Raw genomic sequence first — 26,486 nt, 5'->3', positions numbered from 1 at the left:
AGGACAGATGTACACTGTATTCCTCCATGTCTAAATCTGTCGAGTCAGAGCCCCCCCCAGGACAGATGTACACTGTATTCCTCCATGTCTAAATCTGTCGAGTCAGAGCCCCCCCCCCAGGACAGATGTACACTGTATTCCTCCATGTCTAAATCTGTCGAGTCAGAGCCCCCCTCCCCCAGGACAGATGTACACTGTATTCCTCCATGTCTAAATCTGTCGAGTCAGAGCCCCCCCCCCCCCCCAAGGACAGATGTACACTGTATTCCTCCATGTCTAAATCTGTCGAGTCAGAGCCCCCCCCCCCCCCCCAGGACAGATGTACACTGTATTCCTCCATGTCTAAATCTGTCGAATCAGAGCCCTCCCCCCAGGACAGATGTACACTGTATTCCTCCATGTCTAATTCTGTCGAGTCAGAGCCCCCCCCCCCCCCCCCCAGGACAGATGTACACTGTATTCCTCCATGTCTAAATCTGTCGAGTCAGAGCCCTCCCCCCAGGACAGATGTACACTGTATTCCTCCATGTCTAAATCTGTCGAGTCAGAGCCCCCCCCCCAGGACAGATGTACACTGTATTCCTCCATGTCTAAATCTGTCGAGTCAGAGCCCCCCCCCCCAGGACAGATGTACACTGTATTCCTCCATGTCTAAATCTGTCGAGTCAGAGCCCTCACCCCAGGACAGATGTACACTGTATTCCTCCATGTCTAAATCTGTCGAGTCAGAGCCCCCCCCCCCAGGACAGATGTACACTGTATTCCTCCATGTCTAAATCTGTCGAGTCAGAGCCCTCCCCCAGGACAGATGTACACTGTATTCCTCCATGTCTAAATCTGTCGAGTCAGAGCCCCCCCCCCCCCCCAGGACAGATGTACACTGTATTCCTCCATGTCTAAATCTGTCGAGTCAGAGCCCCCCCCAGGACAGATGTACACTGTATTCCTCCATGTCTAAATCTGTCGAGTCAGAGCCCCCCCCCCAGGACAGATGTACACTGTATTCCTCCATGTCTAAATCTGTCGAGTCAGAGCCCCCCTCCCCCAGGACAGATGTACACTGTATTCCTCCATGTCTAAATCTGTCGAGTCAGAGCCCCCCCCCCCCCCCAAGGACAGATGTACACTGTATTCCTCCATGTCTAAATCTGTCGAGTCAGAGCCCCCCCCCCCCCCCCCCCAGGACAGATGTACACTGTATTCCTCCATGTCTAAATCTGTCGAGTCAGAGCCCTCCCCCCAGGACAGATGTACACTGTATTCCTCCATGTCTAAATCTGTCGAGTCAGAGCCCTCCCCCCAGGACAGATGTACACTGTATTCCTCCATGTCTAAATCTGTCGAGTCAGAGCCCCCCCCCCCAGGACAGATGTACACTGTATTCCTCCATGTCTAAATCTGTCGAGTCAGAGCCCCCCCCCCCCCCCCCCAGGACAGATGTACACTGTATTCCTCCATGTCTAAATCTGTCGAGTCAGAGCCCTCCCCCAGGACAGATGTACACTGTATTCCTCCATGTCTAAATCTGTCGAGTCAGAGCCCCCCCCCCCCCCCCAGGACAGATGTACACTGTATTCCTCCATGTCTAAATCTGTCGAGTCAGAGCCCCCCCCAGGACAGATGTACACTGTATTCCTCCATGTCTAAATCTGTCGAGTCAGAGCCCCCCCCCCAGGACAGATGTACACTGTATTCCTCCATGTCTAAATCTGTCGAGTCAGAGCCCCCCTCCCCCAGGACAGATGTACACTGTATTCCTCCATGTCTAAATCTGTCGAGTCAGAGCCCCCCCCCCCCCCCAAGGACAGATGTACACTGTATTCCTCCATGTCTAAATCTGTCGAGTCAGAGCCCCCCCCCCCCCCCCCCCAGGACAGATGTACACTGTATTCCTCCATGTCTAAATCTGTCGAGTCAGAGCCCTCCCCCCAGGACAGATGTACACTGTATTCCTCCATGTCTAAATCTGTCGAGTCAGAGCCCTCCCCCCAGGACAGATGTACACTGTATTCCTCCATGTCTAAATCTGTCGAGTCAGAGCCCTCCCCCCAGGACAGATGTACACTGTATTCCTCCATGTCTAATTCTGTCGAGTCAGAGCCCCCCCCAAGGACAGATGTACACTGTATTCCTCCATGTCTAAATCTGTCGAGTCAGAGCCCCCCCCCAGGGCAGATGTACACTGTATTCCTCCATGTCTAAATCTGTCGAGTCAGAGCCCTCCCCCCAGGACAGATGTACACTGTATTCCTCCATGTCTAAATCTGTCGAGTCAGAGCCCCCCCCCCAGGACAGATGTACACTGTATTCCTCCATGTCTAAATCTGTCGAGTCAGAGCCCTCCCCCCAGGACAGATGTACACTGTATTCCTCCATGTCTAAATCTGTCGAGTCAGAGCCCCCCCCCCCCCCCCCCAGGACAGATGTACACTGTATTCCTCCATGTCTAAATCTGTCGAGTCAGAGCCCCCCCCCCAGGACAGATGTACACTGTATTCCACCATGTCTAAATCTGTCGAGTCAGAGCCCTCACCCCAGGACAGATGTACACTGTATTCCTCCATGTCTAAATCTGTCGAGTCAGAGCCCCCCCCCCAGGACAGATGTACACTGTATTCCTCCATGTCTAAATCTGTCGAGTCAGAGCCCTCCCCCCAGGACAGATGTACACTGTATTCCTCCATGTCTAAATCTGTCGAGTCAGAGCCCCCCCCCCCAGGACAGATGTACACTGTATTCCTCCATGTCTAAATCTGTCGAGTCAGAGCCCCCCCCCCAGGACAGATGTACACTGTATTCCTCCATGTCTAAATCTGTCGAGTCAGAGCCCTCCCCCCAGGACAGATGTACACTGTATTCCTCCATGTCTAAATCTGTCGAGTCAGAGCCCCCCCCCCCCCCCCCCTGGACAGATGTACACTGTATTCCTCCATGTCTAAATCTGTCGAGTCAGAGCCCCCCCCCCCCCAGGACAGATGTACACTGTATTCCTCCATGTCTAAATCTGTCGAGTCAGAGCCCCCCCCCCAGGACAGATGTACACTGTATTCCACCATGTCTAAATCTGTCGAGTCAGAGCCCTCCCCCCAGGACAGATGTACACTGTATTCCTCCATGTCTAAATCTGTCGAGTCAGAGCCCCCCCCCCCCCCCCAGGACAGATGTACACTGTATTCCTCCATGTCTAAATCTGTCGAGTCAGAGCCCCCCCCCCCAGGACAGATGTACACTGTATTCCACCATGTCTAAATCTGTCGAGTCAGAGCCCTCACCCCAGGACAGATGTACACTGTATTCCTCCATGTCTAAATCTGTCGAGTCAGAGCCCCCCCCCCAGGACAGATGTACACTGTATTCCTCCATGTCTAAATCTGTCGAGTCAGAGCCCTCCCCCCAGGACAGATGTACACTGTATTCCTCCATGTCTAAATCTGTCGAGTCAGAGCCCCCCCCCCCAGGACAGATGTACACTGTATTCCTCCATGTCTAAATCTGTCGAGTCAGAGCCCCCCCCCCAGGACAGATGTACACTGTATTCCTCCATGTCTAAATCTGTCGAGTCAGAGCCCTCCCCCCAGGACAGATGTACACTGTATTCCTCCATGTCTAAATCTGTCGAGTCAGAGCCCCCCCCCCCCCCCCCCTGGACAGATGTACACTGTATTCCTCCATGTCTAAATCTGTCGAGTCAGAGACCCCCCCAGGGCAGATGTACACTGTATTCCTCCATGTCTAAATCTGTCGAGTCAGAGCCCCCCCCCCAGGACAGATGTACACTGTATTCCTCCATGTCTAAATCTGTCGAGTCAGAGCCCCCCCCCCCCCCCCCCAGGACAGATGTACACTGTATTCCTCCATGTCTAAATCTGTCGAGTCAGAGCCCCCCCCCCTCCCCCCAGGACAGATGTACACTGTATTCCTCCATGTCTAAATCTGTCTAGTCAGAGCCCCCTCCCAGGACAGATGTACACTGTATTCCTCCATGTCTAAATCTGTCGAGTCAGAGCCCCCCCCCAGGACAGATGTACACTGTATTCCTCCATGTCTAAATCTGTCGAGTCAGAGCCCCCCCCCCCAGGACAGATGTACAGTCAGAGCCCCCCCCCCCCCCCCCCCCAGGACAGATGTACACTGTATTCCTCCATGTCTAAATCTGTCGAGTCAGAGCCCCCCCCCCCCCCCCCAGGACAGATGTACACTGTATTCCTCCATGTCTAAATCTGTTGAGTCAGAGCCCCCCCCCCAGGACAGATGTACACTGTATTCCTCCATGTCTAAATCTGTCGAGTCAGAGCCCCCCCCCCCCCCCCCCAGGACAGATGTACACTGTATTCCTTCATGTCTAAATCTGTCGAGTCAGAGCCCCCCCCAGGGCAGATGTACACTGTATTCCTCCATGTATAAATCTGTCGAGTCAGAGCCCCCCCCAGGACAGATGTACACTGTATTTCTCCATGTCTAAATCTGTCGATTCAGAGCCCCCCCCCAGGGCAGATGTACACTGTATTCCTCCATGTATAAATCTGTCGAGTCAGAGCCCCCCCCCAGGACAGATGTACACTGTATTCCTCCATGTCTAAATCTGTCGAGTCAGAGCCCCCCCCCCAGGACAGATGTACACTGTATTCCTCCATGTCTAAATCTGTCGAGTCAGAGCCCCCCCCAGGACAGATGTACACTGTATTCCTCCATGTCTAAATCTGTCGAGTCAGAGCCCCCCCCCCCCAGGACAGATGTACACTGTATTCCTCCATGTCTAATTCTGTCGAGTCAGAGCCCCCCCCAGGACAGATGTACACTGTATTCCTCCATGTCTAATTCTGTCGAGTCAGAGCCCCCCCCCAGGACAGATGTGCACTGTATTCCTCCATGTCTAAATCTGTCGAGTCAGAGCCCCCCCCCCCCCCCCCCCCAGGACAGATGTACACTGTATTCCTCCATGTCTAAATCTGTCGAGTCAGAGCCCCCCCCCCCAGGACAGATGTACACTGTATTCCTCCATGTCTAATTCTGTCGAGTCAGAGCCCCCCCCCCAGGACAGATGTACACTGTATTCCTCCATGTCTAAATCTGTCGAGTCAGAGCCCTCCCCCCAGGACAGATGTACACTGTATTCCTCCATGTCTAAATCTGTCGAGTCAGAGCCCTCCCCCCAGGACAGATGTACACTGTATTCCTCCATGTCTAAATCTGTCGAGTCAGAGCCCCCCCCCCAGGACAGATGTACACTGTATTCCTCCATGTCTAAATCTGTCGAGTCAGAGCCCTCACCCCAGGACAGATGTACACTGTATTCCTCCATGTCTAAATCTGTCGAGTCAGAGCCCCCCCCCCCAGGACAGATGTACACTGTATTCCTCCATGTCTAAATCTGTCGAGTCAGAGCCCTCCCCCAGGACAGATGTACACTGTATTCCTCCATGTCTAAATCTGTCGAGTCAGAGCCCCCCCCCCCCCCCCCCCAGGACAGATGTACACTGTATTCCTCCATGTCTAAATCTGTCGAGTCAGAGCCCCCCCCAGGACAGATGTACACTGTATTCCTCCATGTCTAAATCTGTCGAGTCAGAGCCCCCCCCCCAGGACAGATGTACACTGTATTCCTCCATGTCTAAATCTGTCGAGTCAGAGCCCCCCTCCCCCAGGACAGATGTACACTGTATTCCTCCATGTCTAAATCTGTCGAGTCAGAGCCCCCCCCCCCCCCCCAAGGACAGATGTACACTGTATTCCTCCATGTCTAAATCTGTCGAGTCAGAGCCCCCCCCCCCCCCCCCAGGACAGATGTACACTGTATTCCTCCATGTCTAAATCTGTCGAGTCAGAGCCCTCCCCCCAGGGCAGATGTACACTGTATTCCTCCATGTCTAAATCTGTCGAGTCAGAGCCCTCCCCCCAGGACAGATGTACACTGTATTCCTCCATGTCTAAATCTGTCGAGTCAGAGCCCCCCCCCCCCAGGACAGATGTACACTGTATTCCTCCATGTCTAAATCTGTCGAGTCAGAGCCCCCCCCCCCCCCCCCCCAGGACAGATGTACACTGTATTCCTCCATGTCTAAATTTGTCGAGTCAGAGCCCCCCCCCAGGACAGATGTACACTGTATTCCTCCATGTCTAAATCTGTCGAGTCAGAGCCCTCCCCCCAGGACAGATGTACACTGTATTCCTCCATGTCTAATTCTGTCGAGTCAGAGCCCCCCCCAAGGACAGATGTACACTGTATTCCTCCATGTCTAAATCTGTCGAGTCAGAGCCCCCCCCCAGGGCAGATGTACACTGTATTCCTCCATGTCTAAATCTGTCGAGTCAGAGCCCTCCCCCCAGGACAGATGTACACTGTATTCCTCCATGTCTAAATCTGTCGAGTCAGAGCCCCCCCCCCAGGACAGATGTACACTGTATTCCTCCATGTCTAAATCTGTCGAGTCAGAGCCCTCCCCCCAGGACAGATGTACACTGTATTCCTCCATGTCTAAATCTGTCGAGTCAGAGCCCCCCCCCCCCCCCCCAGGACAGATGTACACTGTATTCCTCCATGTCTAAATCTGTCGAGTCAGAGCTCCCCCCCAGGACAGATGTACACTGTATTCCACCATGTCTAAATCTGTCGAGTCAGAGCCCTCACCCCAGGACAGATGTACACTGTATTCCTCCATGTCTAAATCTGTCGAGTCAGAGCCCCCCCCCCAGGACAGATGTACACTGTATTCCTCCATGTCTAAATCTGTCGAGTCAGAGCCCTCCCCCCAGGACAGATGTACACTGTATTCCTCCATGTCTAAATCTGTCGAGTCAGAGCCCCCCCCCCCCCAAGGACAGATGTACACTGTATTCCTCCATGTCTAAATCTGTCGAGTCAGAGCCCCCCCCCCAGGACAGATGTACACTGTATTCCTCCATGTCTAAATCTGTCGAGTCAGAGCCCCCCCCCCCCCCCCCTGGACAGATGTACACTGTATTCCTCCATGTCTAAATCTGTCGAGTCAGAGCCCCCCCCCAGGGCAGATGTACACTGTATTCCTCCATGTCTAAATCTGTCGAGTCAGAGCCCCCCCCCCAGGACAGATGTACACTGTATTCCTCCATGTCTAAATCTGTCGAGTCAGAGCCCCCCCCCCCCCCCCCCCCAGGACAGATGTACACTGTATTCCTCCATGTCTAAATCTGTCGAGTCAGAGCCCCCCCCCCCCCTCCCCCCAGGACAGATGTACACTGTATTCCTCCATGTCTAAATCTGTCTAGTCAGAGCCCCCTCCCAGGACAGATGTACACTGTATTCCTCCATGTCTAAATCTGTCGAGTCAGAGCCCCCCCCCAGGACAGATGTACACTGTATTCCTCCATGTCTAAATCTGTCGAGTCAGAGCCCCCCCCCCAGGACAGATGTACAGTCAGAGCCCCCCCCCCCCCCCCCCAGGACAGATGTACACTGTATTCCTCCATGTCTAAATCTGTCGAGTCAGAGCCCCCCCCCCCCCCCCCCCCCCCCAGGACAGATGTACACTGTATTCCTCCATGTCTAAATCTGTTGAGTCAGAGCCCCCCCCCCCAGGACAGATGTACACTGTATTCCTCCATGTCTAAATCTGTCGAGTCAGAGCCCCCCCCCCCCCCCCAGGACAGATGTACACTGTATTCCTTCATGTCTAAATCTGTCGAGTCAGAGCCCCCCCCAGGGCAGATGTACACTGTATTCCTCCATGTATAAATCTGTCGAGTCAGAGCCCCCCCCAGGACAGATGTACACTGTATTTCTCCATGTCTAAATCTGTCGAGTCAGAGCCCCCCCCCAGGGCAGATGTACACTGTATTCCTCCATGTATAAATCTGTCGAGTCAGAGCCCCCCCCCAGGACAGATGTACACTGTATTCCTCCATGTCTAAATCTGTCGAGTCAGAGCCCCCCCCCCAGGACAGATGTACACTGTATTCCTCCATGTCTAAATCTGTCGAGTCAGAGCCCCCCCCAGGACAGATGTACACTGTATTCCTCCATGTCTAAATCTGTCGAGTCAGAGCCCCCCCCCCCCCAGGACAGATGTACACTGTATTCCTCCATGTCTAATTCTGTCGAGTCAGAGCCCCCCCCAGGACAGATGTACACTGTATTCCTCCATGTCTAAATCTGTCGAGTCAGAGCCCCCCCCCCCCCCAGGACAGATGTACACTGTATTCCTCCATGTCTAAATCTGTCGAGTCAGAGCCCCCCCCCCCAGGGCAGATGTACACTGTATTCCTCCATGTCTAAATCTGTCGAGTCAGAGCCCCCCCCCCCAGGACAGATGTACACTGTATTCCTCCATGTCTAAATCTGTCGAGTCAGAGCCCCCCCCCAGGGCAGATGTACACTGTATTCCTCCATGTCTAAATCTGTCGAGTCAGAGCCCCCCCCCCCCCCCCCCCCCCAGGACAGATGTACACTGTATTCCTCCATGTCTAAATCTGTCGAGTCAGAGCCCCCCCCAGGACAGATGTACACTGTATTCCTCCATGTCTAAATCTGTCGAGTCAGACCCCCCCCCCCAGGACAGATGTACACTGTATTCCTCCATGTCTAAATCTGTCGAGTCAGAGCCCCCCCCAGGATAGATGTACACTGTATTCCTCCATGTCTAAATCTGTCGAGTCAGAGCCCCCCCCCCCCAGGACAGATGTACACTGTATTTACCTTTCAATACATATTTTTTCTTCTCATCGTCACAACTATCCTTCAAATGGACACTACACTGTCTCTCAGGCCAGCTGTGAAACCAGATACTTAGTGTAGGGGATGGGGACCAGGAAGTAAGCGGGTGTTGTTTTTGGTGTCATTGTGACAGTTTGGGCTCTTCCTGGTTTAGACACATTATCCTCCGGTGGTGGGGGATGCCTGTGTGACATGCCGCTTCCCAATCCGGAGATAAGCTTCCACCTGTGGAGGGAGGATGAGGAGATCTGTGAGTGGTGAAATCTGTTGTTTATACACACCAATGAGAGAACTCTGTTACATGAACTCTGTTACTCTGTTTAATAACAGTAATATTTTTTTTCTCTCAAAAAGGTAGGGGTCAAAATGATTTACACCCCTAAAGATTCTTATAAATAAAGTAGTCACAAGTTTAGAATTTGATCCCATATTCCTAGAACGCAATGACGACATCAAGCTTGTGACTCTACGAACTTATTGATTGCATTTGCAGTTCATTTTTGGCTGTGTTTCCGATTTTTTTGTGCCCAATAGAAATTAATGGTAAATAATGTATTATGTCATTTTGGAGTCACTTTTATTGTAAATAAGAATATGTTTCTGAACACTTCTACATTAATGTGGATGCTACCATGGTTATGGATAATCCTAAATTAATTGTGAATAATGAGGAGTGTTATTCTAACACACTGTGTTCTCACCCGATGCAAACGGCCAATACTACAGCGCTTTCTTGTCTCGCTGCTTCCTGTTCCCAGTGACCTGTATTGACATTCATGTTATACAGTATATATGTCTTCTGGTTCCTATTTCTCTGATGGCACCTCTACCACCAGGGCGCGAGCTGGCCAAGTGCGTGCGCTCCAGCTCCATGTCGTCGGAACACTTCTGCCTCAGCCAGGACCAGGAGACCGACTTTGACCTCGCCGACCTCCCTGCCGACCTCACTTCCTCCTCCGCCATGCCCCGCCACTCCGTGATGTCCAACGACAGCGGCATCGAGAGGGACCTTCCCCCTGGGGTTGAGCCTTCAGTGGTGGAACCCTCTGGTGGCTCGGAGGAGGGGGAGGCCAGGTTAACCCGACGAGGAGGCATCAAGATGAGGCCGTCAGTCACGGACAATATGGCCCTGATGCAGGACGCTCTGGAGGAGAGTGGGAGTGTGGCCGGGGGAGGGGGGACACTTCATAGGAAGGCGGGGTGCAGCGGGACCCCCTCATTCTCCAAGCAGCAGAGGCACTTCACGGCCCGGATCGTGGTGATGGGGGACGACAGGGTGCTGGGGAAGCTGGCTAAGGCCTTCTACTTTCTCCGGTGAGGGACCAGGATCATGGGTAATGTAGTCTGAGAGACTGCATGTAGTTTGTAGTGGATATTGTATATATTAGAATGGATACTGGATATAATAGATTTCTGTTAGATATGATCATAGTATAGTTTTTGGAGACAGTTCCACCTACAGCATCTCAATTTGGTTAGCCCTATACTATGCTGTTGAAAATGTTTTATTTCATAATGTCCAAAAAATGAAATCGGAAACTAACTGTCCATTTCTGTGGTCTAGTCAGGAAGAAGGAAGTTGAATTGAAATCATGACACATTAATAGTTAATGCGTCAGAAATATAATGGGATTATTCCCGGGTTTCTGTGTTGCATGGTTTGAGGGTTAGTTAATCATTGGTTTCACTCTGCAGGAAAAGGGAAGCGCGTCGTCTCTTTCTGACCATGAAAGTCAACTTCCAGTTTTACTACATCCCTGTCTGTGAGGATCCCAGTCCCACCTGTCCTGTCAGAGTAAGACCACAAACTAACACTTCACTCCTATCAGTTTACAACCTGTCAAGAGACAACGATATGACTCATTTCAGTGTTTCAGTTTGGGAACACACACCCACACACACACACACACACATCCACAGACAGTATGTGAAATGATCACATCAAAAGAATGAAATGGCAGATTTGGACACTGATAAGTGCCTGCATTGGAACGCAGTGGCTGTACAGGAATATGCTGTAAATGTCGTCAGAGCTCAGGCTCTGCACTTCACAGTGCTGAATGAGTTTTGACTGACAGCCGTTCTGAACTTGAGCACCGCACGCGACAAGAAGTTGCCCACATGCCTCCCACTAATTGGACAACTTTTGTAGTTTGTTGTTGTCTGAGTGAGGGAAATGCTGTAAATTAAGAGGACTATGTATTTTGAAAGATGAGATGTCCAAATGTGCACTTCACATTTCCATATCATAAAACTCCTGTAATCTAGTCAACGTTTATGATCACTATGTTTGATGGCATCAATCAGTCTATCACATTGATTTATGAAGCTCTTTTTACATCAGCAGATGTCACGAAATGCTATACAGAATCCTAAAACCCCAAACAACAAGCAATGCAAATGTAGAAGCATGGCGTCATATCCTGGGTTGTTCTGAACAGAATCTCACTTGGCAAAAACTGGTTGAATCAATGTTGTTTCCATGTCATTTCAACAACAAACAATCTATATGATGATGTTGAATCAACGTGGAAACTGATTGGATTTGGAAAAAAGTCAACAACGTGTGGAAATGTGTTTTTTTCACCCAAACTTTGAACCTAAATCCAATGAAAGTGATATTTTTGGTTGATTTCACGTTGGCAACTCAACCAAATGTAAATCAAAACTAGACGTTGAAATGACGTCTGTGCCCAGTGGGGATGTTTGTGTATTATGAAGAAAATCCACAGCGAAACACGCACCTGAATGCACCTGAATGCACCTGAATGCACCTGAATGCACCTGAATGCACCTGAATGCACATGAATTAACCTGAACACTCCTTTCTATGGCACCAAAATGACGATATGTTCTCTGAATTGCCCTGTGAAAGCGTAACACTGTAAGATCATATTTTATGACTTAGCTAGTCATGTTGGCAATAGAACAAGCTTTCAAATGATGCCCACTGTGACTTATAATGGTCCGTTTTTGGATTGCGTATACAACAACAGTAGTTCCTCAAAGGCACAGCTAGGAAAGCTATAAAAAAAAACAACCAAGCACCTTATAGCTGAAGACTTCTTTAAGTCATAAAAATGTATTGAAATGACTTAGGAACTGTGCCCACTTTAGAGAGGGGTGTGGCCACTCGGAGACTATTGTTTTTATGTTATGTTGCACCTACCCCACATTTTCCAGGAATATTCTTATCATGTTACTGAATGTATCTATAGTATTTTCAGATTTTGTTATCAACAAATGCGGCAAAAGGTACAGTAAATGTAAAATGCACATAAAATCAAGTGTAATGTTTGGATTCAGTCTTGTGTCACGTGAACTGTGTCCTCAACTTTGTTATTCTAATTTTCCCAAAATCTCCAAACTGTTCCCTTTCAATTGCTACCATGGTTATGCAAACATTTTCATATTTTTCCTGTAAGAAACATTTAAATTTAGCCCTATTCATATAGGCCAATTCCCACTAGTGTAAAGGCTTAATGTCGTTCTCTGGTTTCACACTGAACTTGAACCTTGTGCTTCTACACCTGTGTTGCTGTTTGGGGTTTTAGACTGGGTTTCTGTACAGCACTTTGTGACATCAGCTGATGTAAGAAGGGCTTTATAAATACATTTGAAATGAGAAAACTTAGCTGTAGTTGAGTTACCCTAACAGTTTAGTAGAGTAATGTATCTATAATAAACCATGTTGTACTTCTCTATCAGGAAAACCTCTCCCCAACCCGGGAAAACCCCTGTGCCCTGGGTTCCTACTTGGGAATGGTAGATCCATGGTACGACTGCAACATCAACAGTCTGGGTTCCATGATCCCCAAGCTGGCCAAAATGGTACAGTAACCCACTATTTCTATGTTATGTTGAAATGACAGCATCAAATAGTATTTCTGTTCTCTTTCGATACTTTGGATTGAGCCTGCCTGGAATGCATTGGTTTCATTAGCCTGGCAAGTGTAGCTTTCAGGATTTTAAGAGGAAACAAAATACTAGTCTGATCTGCAGTAGATAAAGGTACGTGGTTAGTTATGTGTGGTTATGTTGAATGTGGTTTATGCTCTGCCACTGGGAGAGCATAAAAAAAAAAGTCAACAAATTATCGTTTGCATGTTTCTAGGTGTTTTGGATGATTAGCAAAACAAAAGGAAATTTCACAGTACTGTACAGTAGTTGCTTGCTTACAGGAAGTGAAAAAAACATTTGCGGGCTCTTATCGGAACTAGCAACCTAGGAGTACTGTATGCAAATAGCTTTGCTGTTATGAGTCATCTTAGCATTTAGCTGGATAGAGGGAAGAGAAACTGTTTGGCACAGTGTAGTGAAAGACAGGGAAGTATCGGGGGGGGTAAAAGATTGTGAAACGTAGCAGGGACACAGGGTCAGGTTTTCATTGATAAATGCTGTAGTTTCCAATAAATCATGAATGGTAATGAAATACAATGGGAGGGAAATAGAACAAACATAAGTTGTTGCTGCATAGTAAAAAAAGCCTTTGCGCACACAAACTTCCCGGAGTAATCAAGGCACTCACGTAGAATGAAAAGGCCTTTTTTTCTTGTCGTGCATAAGCCATAAATCAATCAAGGCTTTTACTATGTTCCACTACATGAGAGTGCCTTGATTACTTCTGGACGTTTGTTTGCACAAAGGCTTTCCTAGAGTATTTCATCCCATGATCAAAGAGCTGTCACGTTTGTTAGAATGAATATCGGACCAAGGCGCAGCGGATGTTGAGTTCCACATGATTTATTAAAGAAGTGAAACTTAGCAAAGACAAAACACAAATAAACAATAAACTAACAACGAACCGTGACTACAGAGAATGCTACGTGCACTCAAAACAATATCCCATAAAACACAGGTGGAAAAAATGCTACTTAAATATGATCCCCAATTAGAGACAACGATAGCCAGCTGCCTCTAATTGGGAATCATACCAAACACCAACATAGAAAAACTAAACTAGAACCCCAATTAGAAAATAATAACTAGAAACCCCCCCCCCCAGTCACACCCTGACCTACTATACCATAGAAAAACAAAGGCTCTCTATGGTCAGGGCATGACAAGAGCACCTTGTGGATTAACTATAAACCACAGAAGCGCTCCTCTCCTGTGTCTCTACATGAAAGAAATAGAGTTCCTTACAAAACATGAACATTCAGTGTATTAAAAAGCTACTTTTATGTGTACTGTCTTGGTCAACCCCAGGCTCCATACTAACATGATCCCATCTCTCTCCAGCAGTCCAACAGCAGCAAGCAGGCAGAGCCTAACCCCTTCCTGTCTGATGTCATTTCCTACTATGTGCGGACCGGACTGCAGCCTGTTTACTTCACCATCTATTCTGTCAAGGTGAGGAGACATAGGATGCATCTGAAATGGCACCCTATTCAGAGACCTGTGGGCCCTGGTCAAAAGCAGTGCACACCATAGGGACTAGGGGGCAATTTGGGACACAGACGTAACCATATGCTTCACAAACAGGTCTCGTTATCGCCTATGCACTATCGAATCTCTCTACCACTGTCTGTTGTCTATTGTGTGACATAATGACAGTAAGTCTGCGGCAATGGACTGAGCATAGTTTATCGTTAGCACTCTAGCATGTTCATGATTATCAGTCCTCACTCATAGACCAAAAAACACCAAATGCCATTTTGCAGACGCTTTTATCCGATGCGACTTACAGTCATGAATGCATACATTTTTTACGTACGGTTGGCCCCAGCGGGAAACAAACCCCCGTGGCGTTGCAAGCGCTTTGCTCTACCAACTGACCCACGATTGTCATTCTCTTGCCTATGTTCTAGATCTGCTTCCCCAACCTGACCAAGGACCCAGTGGAGGACGTGTTTCTCTCCCACTTAGAGCTGGACTTCCCCGAGTTCAAACAGTCCCCAACTACTTTGAAAGGTAACATTTAGCCTGTGTACGCCCCCGATCAACGTTCTCTGCATCTGATGTTTCGTTTCAAACTGATTTGAAGTGTGTGTGTACGTGTGTGCATGCATTGGTGTGTGCACGTGTCTTTGTCACTCGCCCGGTCTGATCACGTCTGTCCTCCCTCTTCAGCCACGACCATCAAGCAGAAGAAGAACACAGGAGACGTATGTGGTGCCGTCGTCTCTGTCAACTACAAAAAGGTCAGCGAAAGATCAACCGTGTTTTTAACATGACCTCATCAATATACATCCATGTAAAAGTGCTGCATCTGGCTATAAAGCGAATGCTATGCTCTATTGTCATAGTGTTGATGCAACGTCTGTCTCTGTTTAGAGTTTAGAACTGCATCATGGGAGTAAACTTAACTGACCTGAAGAGAGATCCTATAACCTGTGTTTGACGTTTAGCTCTATTTTGATAGTGTTTGGGATTGATACTGTTGATGCAACCTCTGTTTGTCTCTGTTTAGAGTTTAGAACTGCATCATGAGAGTGGCCTGACCCGAAGAGAGGTCATATAACCTGTATTTGACGGTTAGCTGTTAGCTTCTCTCTATGACCTCCGACCTGTGTCTCTGTCCTCCTCTCCAGGTGTCGTTGAGTGGTAGAGACGTAGACAAGGGTATGTCAGTGAGGACCTCAGGTGTTCAGATTAGTGCCATTCCCTCCAATGAAACTGAAGGTATACAACACTAAATATCACACACAATGATATTTACAACATTCATGTAATTCATTGATAGATTGATCTGTATTGTGATCAGTAGTAGCTGAGTTGTCACCCATTGGGCACATATGTCAATTCAGCGGGCAAAGTCACAATGTAAAATAGTAGTGAATGTCCATGCTGTTGCATATTGATGCAATTGTGTGAACGTAAAAATAAGTTCTGAAATGTCTACTACTTTTCCCATATTATTCTGTATATCTGTTGAAGCCTGGCCTATGTTCTTGTTTTTGTTGTTGTCCTCAGATCTGAACTGTCTTACAGTCGCTTTCAACGAAACTAAACCCAAGAACACCATGGTGAGTTTACACCGTTTTAACACACAAATGTCTATTAGTGAAGGTTGTTATAAAATTCGGAAACATAAAACATATTTACTTCATCCTCTCTGTATTCTTGGGTCTCCGTCTTGTTCTTAACGTCACAAAGGCCTGGTTCGCTTGACCAAGCCATGGTGCCCACATCGCTTTATGATCTCACGAACCTAGAACCCAAACCTAACACAGACTTAATTCCACAGGAGGCCAAGATCCGTACCTGTAACATTAAGATCAGGACCCTGGAGATGAAAACCTTCACTGTGACCCTGGACAAAGACTCTAGGAGGACCTTCCGAGACGTACTGAGGTGAGAGCTGTTGGTATAGCTGTTGCCTACGGTTGGCCTCACATAAAAACTTGAAATAGATGAAAACAAGTCAGACAGTGGTTTGGTGGATAGACACATGAGCTTGTTACCAGAAGGTTGCTGGTTGAAATGTATTCTGAAGCATGTTGGCCAAACCTCATTTGGTTAGCCCTTGTCATACTGTATATGTTTTAGTTACATATGCACAAGTTATATATATTGTGCCATGTTACAGTATATATTATATATATATTGTGCCATGTTACAGTATATATTATATATATTGTGCCATGTTACAGTATATATTATATATATATTGTGCCATGTTACAGTATATATTATATATATTGTGCCATGTTACAGTATATATTATATATATATTGTGCCATGTTACAGTATATATTATATATATTGTGCCATGTTACAGTATATATTATATATATATTGTGCCATGTTACAGTATATATTATATATATTGTGCCATGTTACAGTATATATTATATATATATTGTGCCATGTTACAGTATATATTATATATATTGTGCCATGTTACAGTATATATTATATATATATTGTGCCATGTTACAGTGTATATTATATATATTGTGTCATGGTACAATATATACAGCTGAAGTCGGAAGTTTACATACACTTAGGTTGGAGTCATTAAAACTAGTTTTTCAAACACTACACACATTTCTTGTTAACAAACTACAGTTTTGGCAAGTCGTTTAGGACATCTTCTTTGTGCATGACACAAGTAATTTTTCCAACAATTGTTTACAAACAGATTATTTCACTTATAATTCACTGTATCACAATTCCAGTCAGAAGTTTACATACACTAAGTTGACTGTCTTTAAACAGCTTGGAAAATTCCAGAAAATTATGTCCTGGTTTAAGAAGCTTCTGACAGACTAATTGACATCATTTGAGTCAATTGGAGGTGTACCTGTGGATGTATTTCAAGGCCTACCTTCAAACTCAGTGCCTCTTTGCTTGACATCATGGGAAAATCAAAAGAAATCATGAAAGGCCTCAGAAAAAAAATTGTAGACCTCCACAAGTCTTGTTCATCCTTGGGAGCATTTTTACAAACGCCTGAAGGTACCACGTTCATCTGTACAAACAATAGTATGCAAGTATAAACACCACGGGACCACGCAGCCGTCATACCACTCAGGAAGGAGAGGCGTTCTGTCTCCTAGAGATTAACGTACTTTGGTGCGAAAAGTGCAAATCAATCCCAGAACAACAGCAAAGGACCATGAGAAGATGCTGGAGGAAACAGGTACAAAAGTATCAATATCCACAGTAAAACGAGCCCTATATCGACATAACTTGAAAGGCCGCTCAGCAAGGAAGAAGCCACTGCTCCAAAATAGCCATAAAAAAGCCAGACTACAGTTTGCAAGTGCACATGGGGACAAAGATCATACTTTTAAGAGAAATGTCCTCTGGTCTGATGAAACAAAAATAGAACTGTATGGCCATAATGACCATCGTTATGTTTGGAGGGAAAAGGGGGAGGCTTGCAAGCTGAAGAACACCATCCCAACCGTGAAGCACGGGGGTGGCAGCATCATGTTGTGGGGGTGCATTGCTACAGGAGGGACTGGTGCATTTCACAAAATAGATGGCTTCATGAGGGAGGAAAATGATGTGGATATATTGAAGCAACATCTCAAGACATCAGTCAGGAAGTTAAAGCTTGGTCGCAAATGGCTCTTACAAATGGACAATGACCCCAAGCATACTTCCAAAGTTGTGGCAAAATGGCTTAAGGACAACGAAGTCAAGGTATTGGGAGTGGCCATCACAAAGCCCTGACCTTAATCCCATAGAACATTTGTGGGCATAACTGAAAAAGCGTGTGCGATCAAGGAGGCTTACAAACATGATTCAGTTACACTCATTTCACATTATTAAAATAAAGTGGTGATCCTAAATTACCTAAGACAAGGAATTTTTACTAGGATTAAATGTCAGGTATTGTGAAAACTGGCTAAGGTGTATGTAAACTTCCGACTGTTTGTAAATAACTAAATGCACATATATGCTTATAAAAAGTGTAATATTATAATCCTCATTCAATGTTCAATGTCACTGAAGCCCAAATAAACTGTCAAACATGCTTATCTAACTCTCATAATTTGACATGTCCTCTGTCAATTCATTCATTTCCAGCATAGAGATCGCCCCCTGTCTTGATCCTGGATACTGTGTCCAGAAGACCATGCGGTCCAAGTTCAGTTTGGGGGAAGAGGAGAGGGACGCTGGCCTCAGCAAGTACATGAACAAAGGACTTCCTCTACCAATCAATACCTTCGCTGGTATCATCAACTGACTGATCCCACAACCATCTGGATGGACTCTACTGTAGAGAGGCTGAAATGTTGAGACCATCCACCATCCATTGTATGACGATCAGGGATGTGCCCAGCACTCACAACAGTGCCTCAGTGTGCAATGAGGGGATGTGGAAAGAGAACCTGGGTGGCAGCTAAGGGTATCCCGCGGTTATTTACCTGGTGTAACCTTGACAAGAAAACTAGTTGAGTTTGACAAATGTTAGATTTGTCAACAAACAAATTCATTTGCCATGGGTATTGGATCTCGTTCCAGTTTCTGCTTGTGACAGTTTTATCATATACTGTTCCCATAGGCATATCTCTGACTGACAGCATAGTCAAAGAACAATATTGCCTCTAAAATTGAGAATTTTATGAGCGTGTATGAGGCATGAGAGTGAAGCTCAGTTGGTATTTGCTCCTATATAGGCTTTAGCTCAGAGGACTAACATAAACTTGACAACCAGGGTTCAAAATCTGGTCCTTCAGAAGAGTAGCCAACCCTCCCAATCATCTAACCTAAGGGATGATTCATCCATCCCTTGACGTCAGGGTTGGGGCAAATTCCATTTCAATTCAGTAAAGTTACGGAGTAAACTGAAATTCCCATAGGGATTGACTGAATTTAAATGGAATTGACCCCAACCCTGCTTGCCATGTAAACACACTACCTGCTGCTCTTTGAGTTCTGACACTGAATAACCCTGGTAGGGTCATTTTCATTACTAAGCTTGGCAGAAGAACAACTTAAAGATAGTTTGATGTCTTGTTGAACTAACAACAGAAGCTCTTTGAAGCAGTCACTTCATTTTATTAGCCAGTTCTTTAAAAAAACAGGTTCCATATAAAGGTGCACATGGCTCTCTAAGCTCATCTAAGTTCTTGCGAGTTAGCAATAAAGGTTTGAATGCACTGTGCACAAGCCTTCATTAAAAACATGACACAAAAGAACAAGAACAGGCACCTATTTTAAGATCGCTAAAGAACCTGTTGCATGACAGGAAAACGACTGGGGGGGGGGGGGGGGGGGGGGGGGGGTAATTATCTGGTGGCTTACTGCTTATGACTTTGTTCTGTATGCTATACTAACAAGTGGTGCAAAACCCAGTGTGGTTGACTATGACCATGCTAGGAGGTCTATGCTAAAAATGAAAGTTAAACTCTGAGCCCTTCGCTTGTTTCAAACTAATTTATCACGCCTAACTCGAAGGTGATGGAACACAGCCACCGCTGTAAGGTGTTGGCTGGTTTACAATAAATCATGAGGTGATGGGGACCAGTTATCATATATGCACCCATAAAAAGTATGTAGATGACAAAAAAGAGACAGACATACAGACAGAGAGAGAGAGAGAGAGAGAGAGAGAGAGAGAAAGACACTGACTGACTGAATGACTGAGAGGCCACATCTATAAAAGCCACTGTCGTAATACCATTGAAAGACACGAGGGTCTTAAAGAGCTCTGATCGCCAGCTGGTATGTTTGTAATGCATCATCAATCACCAATAGACCTTTTTGCACACTTGTCTATTTTTTTTAATGTTATGTATGTAAGACTAATCATTGGAGTATGGTATCATTGCCATTACTTGTTTAATAGCAGTGTAAATACTAATGTATTTTATATAATTACTGTATATTTTATATAAAAAAGAGATGTTTGACTTTTTCTGAAATGAAGTATAAATGAGCTGATTATTTGATTCTTAAAGGGATAGTTCACCCAAATTACAAAATGACATATTGGTTTCCTTACCCTGTAAGCAAGAAGTCTATGGACAAGGTATGACAGAAATACATGCTTTGGTTTAGTTTCCCTGGCACTGTTCCACTGCTAACGTTTTAGCATTTATGGCACAAGTATATACATATATACTGATATTAGCATTTTTCCCCATCATTTTCAAATCCTCTAGAAGGGACTTTGTTGAACTTCACAATACATTTGAGATACTTTTAGATGATTTGGACTTGATGCGTGAAAAATCCTAGTAATGGTACCATGACTTGAATGGGATTTGTGACACACATGTTATAACGGTGCCAGGGGAATAAAACCAAAGCATGGTTTGCTGTCCTACCTTGTCCATAGACTGTTTATGCTGCATTCAAGACAACTCATAAACTCCAAACCTCAAAGTTAAAATTTGCGTACGTTTTTTTTGTGTAGAGCTCCCTATTGCTTGATTCTAATACTTTCCAATTGGGAAACTGTGACCTCATCTTTCTACAACGAGTTTCCGAGTTGGACATTTCAGAGTTTCCTAGTTCTGAGTTTTCTTGAACACAGCATTACAGTTTAAGGAAACCAATTTGTGATTTTGTAATTTGGGTGAACTATCCCTTTAAGTACAGTGCTGTTGAATAAGAGGGATGCTGTGGGGCGGGGATGTATGTAGTACCACCGATTAACGTTAGGTGGCGCCATGGTCTAATATAAAAGTATATCTTCGAGTTTACAATACAATAGGTATTGAAAACATCAGCCTTGGCTTGAACACCGCAAGCTCAAACAACCGAAAGAGCGTGCCAACACCAGCACGTTGTGGAAGCGTTTTTACCCAATTCTCTGCCATGCAGCTTGGTACTTAATGAAAGACTGTGCGCATAGACTGCTCCAGTTGCCTTATCTTGTCAGTTTTCCTTCGGTTTCCAAGACACAGCATTGTATTTGTTTGACAGTGCATCCTTGACCAGTTTGGAATCGAACCCACTGTTGAGAGATGGAAAAGGAAAATAAACATGGATCATCACATCAGTACGGCTCTCTGGAATGCACTAAATGGAACACAGACAATTCCAAAACAGGTAAATAAGTGGAACTGTTTGTGTGAGCATAATTGACTTGAGAAAGTGAAGACAAAATTATTTATTACAGGGGAAATGCTTGCAGTTGCATGCAAGTGTTGATGTTTGTTTCAAAATGTACGTCTACAGGTGGCAGTCAACAGCTGTAACTAGAGAGCTTACTGTTTATTTTAGTTCGTTAGGATCCCATCAACTACTGCACATGCAGCAGCTAACTCTTCCTGGGGTCCACACAAAACGTACAAATACATGACAAAGTACAGAACAGATATAAACTAGGACATGACATTCAAAATAAATACAAATATACGAGTTCTATATTGGAAAGACACCAAGAAACAACAAAAATTATATTGACACACTATTCATATACATATACAGTACAGTTACATTCGATCTTTAGAAAGAGGGGAGGTGCTGTGATACAATATGGGTTTTTTTTTATCCGTTTTTAAAGCTAAATTTGCTTTTTGCCTGAGTCAACTCTGGTGGCAGAGCATTCCATGATGACATGGCTCTCTCTATACATGCAGTGCCTTCGGGAAGTATTCAGACCCCTTGACTATTTCCACATTTTGTTAGGTTACAGCCTTATTCTAAAATGGATTAAATCATTTCCGCTCCTCATCAATCTACACAAAATACCCCAAAATGACAAAGCAAAAACTGTTTTTTAGAAACATTTGCTAATAATTTTTAAAATAAAAATATCCAAATTAAATAAGTGTTCAGAACCTTTAATCGGTATTTTGTTAAAGAACCTCTGGCAGCGATTACAGCCTTGAGTCTTCTTGGGAATGACGCTACAAGTTTGGCACACCTGTATTTGGGGAGTTTCTCCCATTCTTCTCTGCAGATCTTCACACACTCTGTCAGGTTGGATGGGGAGCATTGGTGCACAGCTCTTTTCAAGTCTCTCCGGAGATGTCGATTGGGTTCAAGTCCGGGCTCTGGCTGGGCCACTCAAGGACATTCTGAGACTTGTCCCGAAGCCACTCCTGCGTTGTCTTGGTTGTGTGCTTAGGATCGTTGTCCTGTTGGAAGGTGAACCTTCGCCCCAGTCTGAGGTCCTGAGCACTCTGGAGCAGGTTTTCATCAAGGACCTCTCTGCACTTTGCTCCATTCATCTTTGCCTCGATTCTGACTAGTCTCACAGTCCCTACGGCTGAAAAACATCCCCACAGCATGATGCTGCCACCACCATGCTTCACCGTAGGGATGGTGCCAGATTTCCTCCAGACGTGACGCTTGGCATTCAGGCCAAAGTGTTTATTATTGGTTTCATCAGACCAGAGAATCTTGTTTCTCATGGTCTGAGAGTCTTTAGGTGCCTTTTGGCAAACTCCAAGCGGGCTGTCATGTGCCTTTTACTGAGGAGTGGCTTCCGCCTGGCCACTCTACCATAAAGGCCCAATTGGTGGAGTGCTGCAGAGATGGTTGTCCTTCTAGAAGGTTCTCCCATCTCCACAAAGGAACTCTATAGCTCGGTCAGAGGGCCCTTCTCCCCCGATTGCTCAGTTTGGCCAGATCTAGGAAGAGTCTTGGTGGTTCCAAACTTCTTCCATTTAAGAATGATGGAAGCCACTGTGTTCTTAGGGACCTTCAATGTTGCAGACATCTTTTGGTACCTTTCCCCAGATCTGTGCCTCAACATACAGTGGGGCAAAAAAGTATTTAGTCAGCCACCAATTGTGCAAGTTCTCCCACTTAAAAAGATGAGAGAGGCCTGTAATTTTCATCATAGGTACACTTCAACTATGACAGACAAAATGAGAAAAAAAAATCCAGAAAATCACATTGTAGGATTTTTAATGAATTTATTTGCAAATTATGGTGGAAAATAAGTATTTGGTCAATAACAAAAGTTTATCTCAATACTTTGTTATATACCCTTTGTTGGCAATGACAGAGGTCAAACGTTTTCTGTAAGTCTTCACAAGGTTTTCACACACTGTTGCTGGTATTTTGGCCCATTCCTCCATGCAGATCTCCTCTAGAGCAGTGATGTTTTGGGGCTGTTGCTGGGCAACACAGACTTTCAACTCCCTCCAAAGATTTTCTATGGGGTTGAGATCTGGAGACTGGCTAGGCCACTCCAGGACCTTGAAATGCTTCTTACGAAGCCACTCCTTCGTTGCCCGGGCGGTGTGTTTGGGATCATTGTCATGCTGAAAGACCCAGCCATGTTTCATCTTCAATGCCCTTGCTGATGGAAGGAGGTTTTCACTCAAAATCTCACGATACATGGCCCCATTCATTCTTTACTTTACACGGATCAGTCGTCCTGGTCCCTTTGCAGAAAAACAGCGCCAAAGCATGATGTTTCCACCCCCATGCTTCACAGTAGGTATGGTGTTCTTTGGATGCAACTCAGCATTCTTTGTCCTCCAAACACGACGAGTTGAGTTTTTACCAAAAAGTTATATTTTGGTTTCATCTGACCATATGACATTCTCCCAATCTTCTTCTGGATCATCCAAATGCTCTCTAGCAAACGTCAGACGGGCCTGGACATGTACTGGCTTAAGCAGGGGGACACGTCTGGTACTGCAGGATTTGAGTCCCTGGCGGCGTAGTGTGTTACTGATGGTAGGCTTTGTTACTTTGGTCCCAGCTCTCTGCAGGTCATTCACTAGATCCCCCCGTGTGGTTCTGGGATTTTTGCTCACCGTTCTTGTGATCATTTTGACCCACGAGGTGAGATCTTGTGTGGAGCCCCAGATCGAGGGAGATTATCAGTGGTCTTGTATGCCTTCCATTTCCTAATAATTGCTCCCACAGTTGATTTCTTCAAACCAAGCTGCTTACCTATTGCAGATTCAGTCTTCCCAGCCTGGTTCAAGTCTACAATTTTGTTTCTGATGTCCTTTGACAGCTCTTTGGTCTTGGCCATAGTGGAGTTTGGAGTGTGACTGTTTTAGGTTGTGGACAGGTGTCTTTTATACTGATAACAAGTTCAAACAGGTGCCATTAATACAGGTAACGAGTGGAGGACAGAGGAGCCTCTTAAAGAAGAAGTTACAGGTCTGTGAGCGCCAGAAATCTTGCTTGTTTGTTATTGACCAAATACGTATTTCCACCAGAATTTGCAAATAAATTCATTAAAAATACAACAATGTGATTTTCTGGATTCTTTTTTTCTCAGTTTGTCTGTCATAGTTGAAGTGTACCTATGATGAAAATTACAGGCCTCTCTCATCTTTTTAAGTGGGAGAACTTGCACAATTGGTGGCTGACTAAATACTTTTTTGCCCCACTGTAATCCTATCTCGGGGCTCTATGGACAATTCCTTCGACCTCATGGCTTGATTTTTACTCTGACATGCACTGTCAATTGTGGGACCTTATATAGACAGGTGTGTGCCTTTCCAAGTCATGTCCAATCAATTGAATTTCCCACAGGTGGACTCCAATCAAGTTGTAGAAACATCTCAAGAATGATCAATGGAAACAGGAAGCACCTGAGCTCAATTTCGAGTCTCATAGCAAAGGGTCTGAATACTTTTGTAAATAAGGAATTTCTGTTTTTTATTGTTAATACATTTGCAAAAATAAAAAAAATAAAACATTTTTGCTTTGTCATTATGGGGTATTGTGTGTAGATTGCTGAGGATATTGTTTTATTTAATACATTTTAGAATAAGGCTGAAACGTAACAAAATGTGGAAAAAGTCTGAATAGTTTCCGAAGACACTGTAACTGAGTGACGCATTAAATGTGTTTTTGGTTTGGGTACAGTGAAGAAACCCAGAGTGGTGTGTCTGCTGCGGTATGTACAGTGTATGTCTGTTTGAAGTGTGTGCAAATAGATTATTCAAATGGTTAGGCGTTTTCTAACACACAAGAGAAGTAGTCAGTTTCTCCTAAACCCTCAAACATGAAATACTATGATGCATGTTGATGATGTTAGTTCTGTGTGTGCAGTTAAGGGCAAGGCATGCTGCTTTGTTCTGAGCCAACTGCAGCTTTAATATGTCTTTCTTTGCTCCACCTGGCCATATTACCAGATGGTGATCAAGCCCGAACAGTTGTGGTACACTTGTGTCAAAAATGCAGAACATATTTTTTTAACGGACATACCTCTCCCCATCTTTACAACAACGTTGTTCAATATGACTTGACCATGATATGTCACTCCTAGGAGTTCAGCTTCTTCAACTTGTTCAATGGTCACCACCTTTATGCACAACTCCATTTGAGGTTTGGTTTTTAGATATATATATAAGGCCAGTTTATTGTTAATGACTCATTCTGACACTGACTGTAACTCCTTGCTAAGCTTGCTAAGAGTCTCAGTGAGCTCACTGGCAGTAGGTGCAGATGTGGTGAGTGTGCAATCAACAGAATAGATAGTAATTTTAGCATCTTGTAAGACAAGTGGCAAATCATTTTTTTAAATAGAGAAGAGTAACGACCCAAGGCAACTGCCCTGGGGGATACCACCCTGTACATATCTGATGTTAGAGAAACTTCCATTGAAGAATACTCTCTGGGTTCTATTGGATAAGTAACTCTCCAACCATGTGATGGCAGGTGATGTAAAGCCATAAGTGAGTTTTTTAAATAACGTGTTTTAGAATAATGTGTACAGTCACAGGGTGTACGCCATTATAGTCAGTAAATTGCACCCCAAATTATAGATGATGAGACTTAACAAGACATTAAGAATGGAAGAGAACATTGCGAGTGTCCGTTTTGCAAGGCTGGGGACACACTGTTCCCACACTTCATATCATTACATTAACAATTCTCTCAGAGTCATTCTCCTTTTGCTTTCATGTTTCAACAACAAAAGGAATAGGAAAGTGTTTGTTTGTTGAGAATAATTTATATAATTTATTTGTAGCTTAAACACTTTATTGTTTTAGTCATTATCTTCTATTTCTCTTCAATCAAAGTCCATGTAGGCTATTACTGCACTTCCTTCCTTCTTTCTTTCTTTCTTTCTCTCTTTCTATATCTCTCTCTCCCTCTATATATATATTTTTTTTCTCTCTTTTTCTCACCCTGTCTTTCTCTATCTTTCCCCTCTACCCCTCTCTCTCTTTATTTCTGGTCTTCTCATGCCCTCATCTCTCCCTCCTCCCTCCTTCTACCCTTCCTCCTTTCTTCTCTCCCTCCCATCCTCCCTGTCCGTTAGTCCGTCACTGTGTGATATCTACCTCATTAAGAAGAAAAGCGCCCAGACTGATGGAGGGGGGGGGGGGGGGGGGATAAGGGACAGAAGGAGGAGAAGAAAGACAGTAATTTGAGGCCTTGTTTCAATCCCACTGTGGTAACGGTCGGCTAACAGATGCAGCAGTGTCCTCCAGTGACAGTGTGCTAGACATTCTCTTAGGGA

General features: G+C 45.4%; 2 protein-coding genes across 4 annotated transcripts in view; both read left to right on the top strand.

Annotated features, from left to right (window-relative positions):
- The window catches only part of LOC110493544 (phosphoinositide 3-kinase regulatory subunit 6), a 47,242-nt gene extending 27,229 nt beyond the window's left edge, over positions 1-20,013 (top strand). For 2 of the 3 annotated variants that reach the window (XM_036949480.1, XM_036949479.1), the window contains exons 10-20: positions 8,844-8,939; positions 9,526-10,003; positions 10,385-10,484; positions 12,398-12,520; positions 13,931-14,041; positions 14,500-14,602; positions 14,762-14,832; positions 15,223-15,313; positions 15,605-15,657; positions 15,879-15,985; positions 18,173-20,013. In XM_036949480.1, coding sequence (XP_036805375.1) covers positions 8,844-8,939; positions 9,526-10,003; positions 10,385-10,484; positions 12,398-12,520; positions 13,931-14,041; positions 14,500-14,602; positions 14,762-14,832; positions 15,223-15,313; positions 15,605-15,657; positions 15,879-15,985; positions 18,173-18,332 — 1,493 coding nt within the window. In that variant the 3' untranslated portion in view covers positions 18,333-20,013. The remainder of the gene's footprint in view (positions 1-8,843; positions 8,940-9,525; positions 10,004-10,384; positions 10,485-12,397; positions 12,521-13,930; positions 14,042-14,499; positions 14,603-14,761; positions 14,833-15,222; positions 15,314-15,604; positions 15,658-15,878; positions 15,986-18,172) is intronic. The other variant, XM_036949481.1, reaches the window with a different exon arrangement.
- Positions 20,014-20,147: 134 nt separating this feature from the next.
- LOC110495114 (bMERB domain-containing protein 1) overlaps positions 20,148-26,486 on the top strand; it is a 53,629-nt gene continuing 47,290 nt past the window's right edge. Inside the window, exon 1 of the mRNA XM_036949488.1 lies at positions 20,148-21,145. Within this exon, the coding sequence (XP_036805383.1) occupies positions 21,061-21,145 (85 nt within the window). The 5' untranslated portion in view covers positions 20,148-21,060. The remainder of the gene's footprint in view (positions 21,146-26,486) is intronic.

This window comes from Oncorhynchus mykiss, chromosome 17 (assembly GCF_013265735.2).
Source record: "Oncorhynchus mykiss isolate Arlee chromosome 17, USDA_OmykA_1.1, whole genome shotgun sequence".
In the NCBI taxonomy this organism is placed as follows: domain Eukaryota; kingdom Metazoa; phylum Chordata; class Actinopteri; order Salmoniformes; family Salmonidae; genus Oncorhynchus; species Oncorhynchus mykiss.
The sequence above is the reverse complement of the archived record's forward strand: the minus strand, read 5'-3'. Positions and strand labels throughout refer to the sequence as shown.